This window comes from Prosopis cineraria, unplaced genomic scaffold, assembly GCF_029017545.1.
Source record: "Prosopis cineraria cultivar Desert tree isolate PC_DT_omini unplaced genomic scaffold, ASM2901754v1 PC11, whole genome shotgun sequence".
Lineage (NCBI taxonomy): Eukaryota > Viridiplantae > Streptophyta > Magnoliopsida > Fabales > Fabaceae > Prosopis > Prosopis cineraria.
In genome coordinates this window covers 9464960-9476666 of record NW_026555342.1, presented here as the reverse complement: position 1 = coordinate 9476666, position 11707 = coordinate 9464960, and the positions used below count along the sequence as shown (strand labels likewise).

At 34.1% G+C, this 11707-nt stretch overlaps 3 protein-coding genes across 3 annotated transcripts; 1 reads left to right on the top strand and 2 right to left on the bottom strand.

Annotated features, from left to right (window-relative positions):
- On the top strand, window positions 1-1993 carry LOC129285015 (polyol transporter 5-like). Its single transcript, XM_054920552.1, has 3 exons — window positions 1-202; window positions 293-639; window positions 740-1993. Exons 1-3 carry the CDS (start codon window positions 70-72, stop codon window positions 1826-1828), a joined length of 1569 nt encoding a protein of 522 aa, XP_054776527.1. The 5' UTR covers window positions 1-69; the 3' UTR covers window positions 1829-1993.
- Window positions 1994-5251: 3258 nt separating this feature from the next.
- On the bottom strand, window positions 5252-6365 carry LOC129285118 (uncharacterized). The gene has a single exon (XM_054920677.1). It carries the CDS (start codon window positions 6354-6356, stop codon window positions 5514-5516), a length of 843 nt encoding a protein of 280 aa, XP_054776652.1. The 5' UTR covers window positions 6357-6365; the 3' UTR covers window positions 5252-5513.
- Window positions 6366-10003: 3638 nt separating this feature from the next.
- Window positions 10004-11166, bottom strand: LOC129284912 (uncharacterized). The gene is made up of 2 exons (XM_054920426.1): window positions 10926-11166; window positions 10004-10784 (listed from the first exon to the last, which is right to left on the bottom strand). The coding sequence occupies exons 1-2, from the start codon at window positions 11053-11055 to the stop codon at window positions 10216-10218; spliced, it is 699 nt and encodes a 232-aa protein (XP_054776401.1). The 5' UTR covers window positions 11056-11166; the 3' UTR covers window positions 10004-10215.
- Window positions 11167-11707: the final 541 nt, after the last annotated feature.

Genomic DNA, 11707 nt, shown 5'->3' with positions numbered 1-11707 from the left:
ACCACTTGTCGTACGCTCACAGTCACCGACACACACTTTCCCTTCTCACGGTCTCCTACACTGACTAAGATGACAGTTGAGCAACAAACAGGCACTGGCACAGGCACAGCAGATTCTCATCCTCCAAAGAAGCCCCCAAGGAACAAGTTTGCTCTCGCTTGTGCTACTTTGGCCTCCACCACTTCCATCTTGCTCGGCTATGGTCTGTCTCACTTCCTTCATTTATTTCTATCTTTCCTCTCCTTTCAAATACAGCACCTTCATTTTAAGCTTTCTATTTCTTAAATTACAGATATTGGTGTCATGAGCGGAGCTATTATATACATCAAGAGAGACCTCAAAATCACGGACGTCCAAGTTGAAATCCTGGTAGGGATTATCAACCTCTACTCCCTCATAGGATCCTTCCTCGCCGGGAGGACCTCCGACTGGATCGGCCGCCGTTACACAATCGTCCTTGCCGGAGCCATCTTCTTCGTCGGCGCCATTCTCATGGGCTTCTCCCCGAATTACGCCTTCCTCATGTTCGGCCGTTTCATTGCCGGCATCGGCATTGGCTACGCCCTCATGATCGCCCCTGTCTACGCCGCCGAAGTCTCCCCCACCTCCTCTCGCGGCTTCCTCACTTCCTTCCCTGAGGTAATCCCCCCTCCTTTCTCCTCATACTCACAGAAGCACGAACAAGCAATTACAGAATAAGCATTGAATTAACGCCGTTCGTGCGGTTCATTATTTTCAGGTTTTCATCAACACCGGGCTACTGTTTGGATACATCTCTAACTTCGCATTCTCGAAGCTACCGCTTCGGATAGGCTGGCGATTGATGCTCGGAATCGGCGTCGTTCCTTCTTTGTTAATCGCACTGGGAGTGTTAGCCATGCCGGAGTCGCCTCGATGGCTAGTGATGAGGGGTCGGCTAGGCGAAGCGCGCCGAGTGCTCGAGAAAACTTCAGATTCTCAAGAAGAGGCTCGGCTGAGGCTGGCCGACATCAAGTCAGCGGCTGGGATCCCCGAGAGCTGCAACGACGACGTCGTTCATGTGATGAGCAAGCAAAGCACCGGCAAGGGCGTGTGGAAGGAGATGTTCATTCATGCTTCGCCCGCCGTTCGCCACATCGTTCTCGCCGTTCTCGGCATACACTTCTTTCAGCAAGCCATTGGCTTGGACTCCGTCGTTTTGTACAGCCCCACCATCTTCGGGAAGGCCGGGATCACGTCCGATAACCAGAAGCTTCTCGCAACCGTAGCCGTTGGATTCACCAAGACGATCTTCATCCTGGTCGCTACGTTCTTTTTGGATCGAGTCGGGCGACGCCCGTTGTTGCTGAGTAGTTTCGGAGGGATCATACTCTCACTCTTTACTCTCGCCACGTGCCTCACGGTCATCCATCATTCACACACAAAAGTTATGTGGGCCGTTGGATTAAGTATCGCCACTGTGCTGTCCTCCGTCGCGACGTTCTCGATTGGGGCTGGTCCGATCGCGTGGGTTTATAGCACGGAGATCCTTCCGTTGAGGCTGCGCGCCCAGGGTGCGGCCATGGGAGTTGTGGTGAATAGGACGATTAGTGGTGTGATCTCAATGACCTTTCTATCCTTGTCGAAGGCGATGACCATCGGTGGGGCCTTCTTTTTGTATGGAGGGGTTGCGACCGTTGGATGGATCTTTTTCTATATTATGCTCCCCGAAACACGGGGCAAAACCCTGGAGGAAATGGAGGGATCTTTTGGTAATTTCACAGCAAAGGGCAGAAACGCGCCGGAAGCACCAAGCACTGACAAAGATGGAAACAAGCCCAGCCAATTACAAGATACTGATCGAGTTTAGATTAAGTTTTTTTCTCCTTTCTTTTTTTCCAAATGCAAGCCTTTCTTTTTCCTCTGTACTACCGTATGAAAAGTCTTGTGTGGCTAAGAAGAAAGTGGTCCTATGTGGGATGAGATTGACTACCATGGTTAGAATAGTAATTCAAAGTCACCTAACTTTTATCAATCACGTTAATAACAACAAAATAAAATAACAAAGCAGGTAATTGTAATTATTTGGCATTTTTATTAGGGATTATACAGTCTCTGTCACAAGGAATTATCCGTCGGCTGAACTGGGGAAACGGAAACCCCGACGCAACCAGTGGGACAAAGACGTCCACGTAATTAGGAAAACCAACCTCGTTGTCTGTCTATGAAATGTTTCCACTAGTCTTCCAACACTGTCTCTTGGGGCCAATTCTAATATTAAAATTTTTAAAAGGACAATATTATTTGTTTACATTTTTTAAAAATAGTTGAAATATTACTAAAATTAAATAGTCGATTCAATTATATTTATCTAGTCCTATTTATAGGGTAGAGAGAGAGAGAGAGAAAATCAGTCATTATAGGGCATTTTTTTATTTTCAATATTTTTCTTTACATTTTTACTCTTATTAAATATTTTAAATAAAAATATTAATAATGAGATTTAAAAACATTTATTAAAAATAAAAGTAAAAAATTATTAGATTTTAAGATAAAGTTAATCAAGTGTAATGTTTTACTTGATTTTGATGAAACATGTTAGAAGTGAATTATAAATGAGATCAAAGAGAATAGTAATTAAAATTTGTTACATATAGAATGTAAATAAAAAGTTTTACCCATTTTCTATCACTTCATATTTGATTTTACATTAAAAAGGTTTCGGCAATTTCCAAAGCTTATATTTCAATTCAAACATGAAGTAGGAATACCTTTTTTCCTTTTTTTTAATTCTTAGATATCTTTATAATCGATAGCTGTGAAATTAATTTCTCAAAAAATTTGACCTTTATTTAAGGAGTGTTATCCTTCCCAAACGATGCTTTTCATATACACCTTCAAAACTCAAACTCCAAAATAATACTCAACGGATTTAAATTGCTATGATCGGTGCCACACCCATTAATAACTCAATATAGGTTAAAGAGGGAGAAGCAAGGCAATCATTACTTGGTGCAAATTTGCTGGGCTTTAAAGTGGGAAGCCCAAATGCTTAGTAAGACCATGGGTCAATGTTACTGGGGAATATAATTGAACAACGGAATTTCATCACTCGGAGACAATTATGCGTCATTATTTTATTATTTTTTAGAGGAGCAGGGGGAGACGAGAGAGTGTCACTCTTACTAACAAACAATACCTTCCACAGACGAGAAATATGAACTGGATGATCTGGCGTCAGAGGTCAAGGCAGAATCATACCTGAAAGGCCTTGTAAATAATATGCAAAGGTGAACCTCTTCCCGGCGTTTCATTTCACAATCACTACTAATTACAAATTTTATCCCTTACTAAATTCATAATTAAAAAAAAATCATTAAATTTAGTGAGAAATTATATTTCTCTCGCTAATTAGTGAGGAATTTAGCGAGAGATAAATCCCTCGCTAAAATTAACTAGGGACTAAATCCCTCACTAATCCCTCTCTAATATTATTCAAAATTTGATAACTTTAGCGAGGAATTTGCCCCTCACTAAATATGTTTATATTTAAAAATAACTATGCCACATCACCCGCCATGTGTGATGTCAACTAGTGACATGTCATCAGCAATTTCATACTTTGTCAACCACCATTCATACTTTGTCAAACACCATATCATCTACCATCTCGCACCCTATCACTCACCACATGTGCGACAACTCATGACACATTATTGTCCACCTTGCGCCATATCACTTGCTCCTTATCATATCATATATTCATCATGTTTATGTCAAAGTCAAGGTTTGAACCCTTGACCTCATACCTTCCAAGCTTTATACTCTCCTTTTTTGCCAGTTGAACTGAAAGGTATTTGCAATCATTATATGAGAAATTAAATATGTATATATATTATTTAACTACATAAATATATCAAATAATATATTATAAAAATATACACATATACATATTAAATTTTATTTTTAATTATTAATATCTTAAAAATATTTATATTTTATTTAAATTATTAGTTATATTATATTTTTAATAAAATATTATTTTATTAATGAAAATAAACTTAAAATAAAGAAAATATTAAATAATTTTATTATGAATATTTTAGTTAATTTTTAAATTTAATTATTATTTTTAAATGAAAATAATTAAATGTATAATTAAAAGTCATTGTCAAAAGTTAATTTTTTTTTGTAGTAATTAGCTAGGGATAGAATTCCTCTCTAAATCCCTTGCTAATTATCTTATTTTAGAGAGGGATTGACAATTCCTCACTATTTTTCTCAGTGATTCTCTTATTTTAGAAAGGGATTGATAGTCCATCGCTATTTTTCTCACTAATTTTCTTATTTTAGAGAGGGATTGACAGTCCCTTGCTAATTTCCTCACTAATTTTAAATCAAGCTACAAAATTAACATCTCTCGCTAATTTTCTCACTAATTTGGTATTTTAGAGAGGAATAAACGATCCCTCACTCAATTTTCTCGCTAATTTGTATTTTTTTAGTAGTAAATAATATGTGTGTCTTCATCTTATACATAGAGAGATACAAAAATAAAAAATTAGTGAAATTATAAAAAATAATTAAGGACCCATGGATGACTGTCCAGATTTATTTACAATGCCTGCATCCACATCCATGCTTTAACTTAAAAGGGAAAATAAACAGAGAGATACAAATTGATGAAGTGCTTAGACTAATTCTCAACTTCATTCAATGCATGAACTTCTTGCTAGCACTCAACTTCACTGTCTAACTTTGCAAGCTTTATTATGTATACGTACTGCAATACCAACATTATATTATATATTCACTTAAAAAATATTATTTAAAGTATTTTATCGGGTTTAAGTTAATGTTAGTGCCTAGTGACTACGACTTCTTTTAATGCCCCGACATGGGTTATATATCAATTTTTTCATGTACTTATTAAGCAATGAAAATCATATCTATTGACTTTGGGTGGAAGGCCGCCAGACGCAATTGGTCTTAGCCTCAGTTGAATGCTTACAATCAAATCTAATTTAATCGAACTGTTTGCTTTTAAATTGTTGAACGAGGAAATTGCAACGACCACCACCCCACAAAGGAAAAGGAAAAGAAAAGAAAAATAAGACCTGCATAAATGAGCACGTCTAAAAAATAAAAATAAAAAAAATTAATCCTCTTGCTAATATCACTAGAAGTTTGACAAAATTTTCAATTAGTTTACGTAGAATCAAAATTTAAAAGCGCATATGGACACTGTATCATCGATTCACATTTAATCAAGTGCGTCACGTGCAATCGTAACGACATTAAAGTTGGAGGTTCTCCGAGTTGAATGAAATTATCTCTTATATCGTCAAACCAACAAACAAAGCAGGAAATAATGCAATCGCATCGAGTTGCGGATGATCAATACGAATTAAGATCTCTACTCTCTCTCCTTATTCTCACTCCCAACAATAATGTACATATATACTTCCTAATAAGGAACCTACATGCAGACATCAACAGTGAACATTGAAAACGCGAAAGCGATAAAATCAAATTAAAGAACTGGCGCCACGCGTTCACCACAAATCCTCAGGCCAATCAGGAAGAAGCTGCTCGTAGATTTCATGATACGCAAGGTAAAGAACTCGATCTTTAGCCCCGGTACGATGGTTATTCGTACGGCCACAGAAATACTTGAGTTGCTCCAGCGTACAGTACCCCATCCATTGGCCCAAGAACAAGAACAGCCAATTGATATTCTCTTTATTCTCACTGATGATCGGCCTCACGCTGTCAACGGAGCAGTATCTGCATGTCAGTAAAGGCGGCGCCGTCCATTTCTCGACGGCGCGGTCGTGCATAGATTCCTTTGAGACGACGAAGCTCAAAAACTCCGACAATGTCTCCTCAAGATCAAACCCCATCTCGTAATCTTTGTCGCACCTCGTGCACCGGACCATTCCTGTGATGGTCTTAATCTGCATACTTTGCAGATAATCCAGATCATGAAGGACGGCGGGGCGGTTAGTGGCCCATGGATAAGGTGGTTGAATTGTTCTATTAACATCCTCACCATTGTTTCGAGAATGATTCCGTCGAGCGCGTCCACGGCACGACGGAGGCTCGCTGATGCTCAGATGCATCCCTTGTGGCGTCGGCGATCTGCCGACAAAAACTTCCGGCGAGCCGAAGTAAACAGGATTATTATACGGAAGTTGGATTTGTGGGCTTGGATAGTAAGATGGAATATATAGGCGTGAATAAACTGGGGCTTGTGGTGTAGCTTGAGGTGGCGACAATGGAGGAGAAGGACGTCGTGGCGGAGAAGGCTGCCGGAGACTGAGCGAAAGATCAAGAAAATCACCACCACCATCATCTTCTGGGCTGTTGAGATTAATATTGATGTTATTGTCGCTCATTGCGAATGATCTGATGACCAAGAAACTAGTGAATGAAAAGGAGAGAACAAGAATGTTTTTTTCCCAAATGGAAATGATATGATTTTATAGACACAAAGAACTAAAGAAGCGTCCAAGAAGAGGCGGGATTGGATGATTTGGAATAACAAGTCTTTTTCGAAATTTGAAGTTGAAATGCCATGTGATTTGGAGACAATAAAATAAAATCTTGTCTGTTACGGATTCAAATTTCTGGACTCTGTTACTGTTACATTGAAATCCATTTTAAGATACATAAACGCCTATTTGTTTTAATTTATTTCATAAAAAATCACTTCTTTTTAAAAGATCTATTTTGTGATTTTTATGATATTTATTTAAATTTTTAAAAATAATCAAAATTAAAAAAAATATTTTTTATTATTTTAAAAAAGCTACTTTAAGTACCTTTTAAAAATAATTTAATACCCTAAATGGAAGAGAGTATTTTAAAAATGCAAGATACATAAATATATCATAAAATTTTAAACTAATATAATAATAATAATAATTAATAATCACTTTTTTATTATTGTAATCAAATATAAAAAAATGTCTTCTTTTTATAAAATAAATAAATTTTTCTATAAAATCTCTAAACTATCTAAAAATTATTTGTTTTTTAATTTTAAACAAACACGCTCGAAATTTATAAATATTGTACTTCAAGAGAAATCTAATTAAACTATAATTTTTCAATTGCGTTACAATTAGCTAACCATTTGGTTATACATTTTCTACGGGTCGATTTCGCGTAAGAATGGTGTAGTTACATATTAATTATAATATATAACTTCATATGATCAATATATAAAATTTCTATGACAAACTATCCTACACACTTATACATTACATTTTTAGGTCGAATTAAAGGTGGATAGAGTATGAAGAAATATATCTATATATTGGCAATAGTAGAAAATATCAATACATACCAGTATATATAATTTCTATAACAAACTATCCTATCCTATATATTTATATATAGGCTACTCGTTGCTTACCGTTCAAATTCTATTATATTTTGATTGGGTCTGGAATATAATTATTTTTAACAATACTACATCCATGCACAATCAAATAGATATTATGCTAAATCCAAAAAAAAAAAAAAATGTATCCAATTTAATTATTTAAATAACTGTTGTTGCAGACTTATTCTCTATTTCCACCCCTTAATACACGCTTTATTCTATAGGCGTGTGTCTTTTGAAGGAAAATCGATAATTGATCACTTTTCTCTGATTTTTTTTAATTTATGTAACCATATTTTTAGGCATTATGTTTGAACTTTGAGAATTATTTATTTATATTACTACTAGAAAAAATGAAATCAATGACGGATAAATCTGTCACTAATTTTAAATTTAGTAACGAATCGTCTGTCACTAATTTCAATCACAAATATAGTATTATTAATTTAGTAATTGAAATGAATCTATTACTAATTTAGTGACAAAAAATATTTATCATTAGTTAATAAACTTTCACCACTTATTTATTTTATAATAAAAAAAATTTTGTAGATCCCATCATTGCCATGGCAGCTCTTATGCCATCTCACAAATACATATATCTATTGCCTTTTACATCATTATCACTTGGACCTCCATGCCACTTTATTGCCATGTTACCTCGTTTCAAATCTAAGGTCTTTTTCTTTTCATATGTGCTTTTTGCCAATTGAATTATAATAACTTTTTATTTTTAATATATAAAATTTAATATATATTACTTAATTGAACACATATATTTAATTTAAATATAGTTAATATATTATTATTTAAATATGTTGATAATCTATATTATCATATATACAGACACATTAACACATATAAATACATAATTCAATATTTATTATTAGTTAATAAATATATTATTATTTAATATCAATTAATATGTATTATGAAAATAAAGAATTATGTATATTGTTTTATATTATCTATGCTATAATTAAACTATTTTCATATGATAAAAATTTTATTTTATATTTAAATTTACATAATAAAATAAAAAATTATTTTTATTTTTATATCATTTTCTATTATATGTTTTACTTATAATAAGAGAAAAATTATTTGTGTAATTATTTAATTTGATATTTTCTAGGAAAAAATTCATGTGAACCTCTCAATATATATTATAATTTTTTTACTTTTATAAAATGTTTAAGCTCATCTTAATAATTTTTAAATTAAAAATATCTATCACTAGCATAAAAATTTGTGACTAAAATTAGTGACGTATTTAAATTGGTCATTAAATTTATAAAATTTGAGCAAAATATGACAACATTCAATCTTTGTCACTAATTCATCACTAATTTATATAATTAGTGATAGATTTCAGTCCGCCATAAAATTTCTATCACTAGTGTTTATAATTAGTGATGGATTGAAGATCCATAACTAAATTTAATTTTTTTACTAATGTATTTCACCCCATCATTATTGTCTCAGTTGATATCAGATGGCTTTGATGACTTTTTTAAATTCATTTAACACACGCACACATACATGGGTGAGGACTGAGAATATTTCCCAACCTATTTATATATAATATACATTTTTCATTTTATGTACTTAATTAACTGAGCGCATTTTATTTTATATTTTTTATTCACCTATAATTAAGGATGACAAAATAATTTTGGAATGTTTATGAACAAAAAAGTACTCCCTCCGATTCCATTTATAAGTCACATTTTAAAATATTTATTTGGTCTCATTTTTTAAATAATATTTAAAAGATATTTTTAAAATTACCTTTCATACAAAAAAGTAACATAATATTGCTTTCTAAATTTGTTATATATGAGCATATTTAAAATTCTATACACTTTAATTTAAAAAATGTTTTATGTGCACACTAATATATTATCGTTGTTTGAAATCACTACTGTTCCTCATTATTACTTCCGTCTAACATTTAGGCAAAAGAATTAATAATCCTGTTCGAACTTATATATATATATATATACACTCTCTTTGTTAAGAAATGTAAAATATTTTTTTTGAGGAGTTGAATGTTTAAAAATATAAAATATTTTTAGTCTTTCAAGATGTAATCATTGCTTTTTTTTAAAGTGTCATTATTGATGAATAACTTTATATTTATTATAAAGTATTTAATATGGGTAAATATAAAAAGATAGGGTTAGTTTAAAAGTAAGTAATTACTTTATTGAGAATGAAATTTTATTAAAAATATTTTATATTTTTAAACAGAGGAGTATATGATTCCCAACTTGAGCATTAATAATTAAAAATACTCATGTCAATGTGACTGCTAGCTAGAAATGCAAAGAAGGTGAAAAGTTTATAGAAGCCCTTTTGTTGGACTCGCTATTTCCCTTAAAATTGTTTTGCAGGTAGACATGCTACATTATTTAAATTCATCTTTTATTAACTGTCCAATGGTGTATTTAAATTTTTACTTTACAAAAGCATTAGTGCTTGCAAATAACACTATTTCCAACAAGATTTGTAGTTGTAATAATAATAAAATCTGAGTCTCATATTGCATTCTATATTTTATATGGAATTAACAATTAACAATATTAAAGTTGGAGGTTCTCCGTGTTCAATTTACAAATTATCTCATATCGTCATAAGACAAATATAGGAAATAATGCAATAGCATCGAGTTGCAACCACGAAAAATCACGTCTAAGTTGTTATTTGTTGCAAAGTTGAAGAACATACATGCATCCTAATTGTTAAGCTGCAATTGGAGTGATCATTGCGAATTGGCACCACTGGTTCCTGAGAAATCTACGTGCAGAAATTCATAATGAAACGCAAAAATGAGATAAAATCAAAGAATCGGCGCCGCTACTGGTTCACCACAAATCCGCAGGAAAATCAGGAAGAAGCTGCCTGTAGAGTGCATGATACGCAAGGTAAAGAACTCGATCTTTGGCCCCAGTACGATGATTATTCGTACAGTCACAGAAATACTTGAGTTGCTCCAGCCTACAATACCCCAACACTTGCCCCAAGAACAAGAACAGCCAATTGATTTTCTCTTTATTCTCACTGATGATCGGCCTCACGCAGTCACCGGAGCAGTACTTGCATGTCAATAACGGCGGCGCCAACCATTCCACGACAGCACGGCAGTGCATATATTCCTTTGAGACGACGAAGATCAAAAACTCCGTCAATTTCTCCTCCAGATTGAACTCCATCTCGTAATCTTTGTCGCATCTCGTGCACTGGACCATTCCTGTGATGGTCTCAATCTGCCTGCTTTTCAGATAATCCAGATCGTGTACGACGGCAGGGCGGTTAGTGGCCCATGGATAAGGTGGTTGAATGTTTCTTTTAATATCCTCGCCGTGGGTTCCAGAAGGATTCCGGAGAGCGCGTCCACGGCACGACTGAGGCTCGCTGACATTCAAATGCATCCCTGGTGGCGCCGATGACCCGCCGGCAAAAACTCCCAGCGAGCCGAAGTAAAGAGGATGATTAGTCGGAGGTCGGATTTGCGGGTTTGGATAAGATGGAATATATGGGCGTGAATAAACTGGAACTTGTGGTGTTGGTGTACCTTGAGGTGGTGATAACGGAGGAGAGGGACCTCGCGGCGGCGGAGGCTGCTGGAGACCGAGCGAAAGATCAAGAAAATCACTAACATAATCTTCTGGGCTGTTGAGATTATTGATGTTATTGTTGCTCATTGCGAATGCGAATGATCTGATGATGAGCAAGAAACTAGTGAATGAAAAGGAGAGAACAAGAATGTTTTTTCCCAATAGGAAGTGATATGGTTTTATTGAGAGAAAGAACGAAAGAAGCGTCCAAGAACAGTTGGCATTGGATGATTCGGAATATCGTAACAGTCTTTTTCAACATTTGAAGTGGAAATGCCATATGATCTGGAGACAATAAAATAAAATCTTGTCTGTTACGGATTCAGATTTCTCGACTCAGTTACATTGAAATCCATTTTAAGATACGTAAAATTAAGGGAGAATTTTAGCTAAGATCATGGATGAGAAATATTGATTAGTGGGTTCCTAAAACTTGAAAATTCTCTGCAGGATTTCTAAGCTAAACTAAAATAAAATGAGTGGCTGAAAAAATCAAAACACCCTTCTGCAAAATTACTAATTCCTTGATTATTACTTAACTTTACTTATTAATGCCTTAACAGTATTTGTTAAATAGTTAATTAGTTAATTTCATGACTCCATAATCTTAAAAATATTACTTGTTAATTCATAACTTTACTTGTTAATTTATCAACATGATTTGTTAACCATTTGACTAGTGAATTATTTACTTTTTCACTCAATTTGATTGAAAAGCACCATAATTAGTTATTAACTT

What these genes read in the sequence shown, in the direction of transcription:
- LOC129285118 (XM_054920677.1), bottom strand. Translation starts at nt 6,356, where the DNA reads ATGAGCGACAATAACATCAATATTAATCTCAACAGCCCAGAAGATGAT.
- LOC129284912 (XM_054920426.1), bottom strand. Translation starts at nt 11,055, where the DNA reads ATGAGCAACAATAACATCAATAATCTCAACAGCCCAGAAGATTATGTT. An exon ending in TCCGTTATCACCACCTCAAG is followed by an intron (nt 10,785 to 10,925) that starts GTACACCAACAC and finishes CGGCGCCACCAG; the next exon opens with GGATGCATTTGAATGTCAGC.
- LOC129285015 (XM_054920552.1), top strand. Translation starts at nt 70, where the DNA reads ATGACAGTTGAGCAACAAACAGGCACTGGCACAGGCACAGCAGATTCT. An exon ending in TTCCATCTTGCTCGGCTATG is followed by an intron (nt 203 to 292) that starts GTCTGTCTCACT and finishes CTTAAATTACAG; the next exon opens with ATATTGGTGTCATGAGCGGA. An exon ending in TCCTCACTTCCTTCCCTGAG is followed by an intron (nt 640 to 739) that starts GTAATCCCCCCT and finishes CATTATTTTCAG; the next exon opens with GTTTTCATCAACACCGGGCT.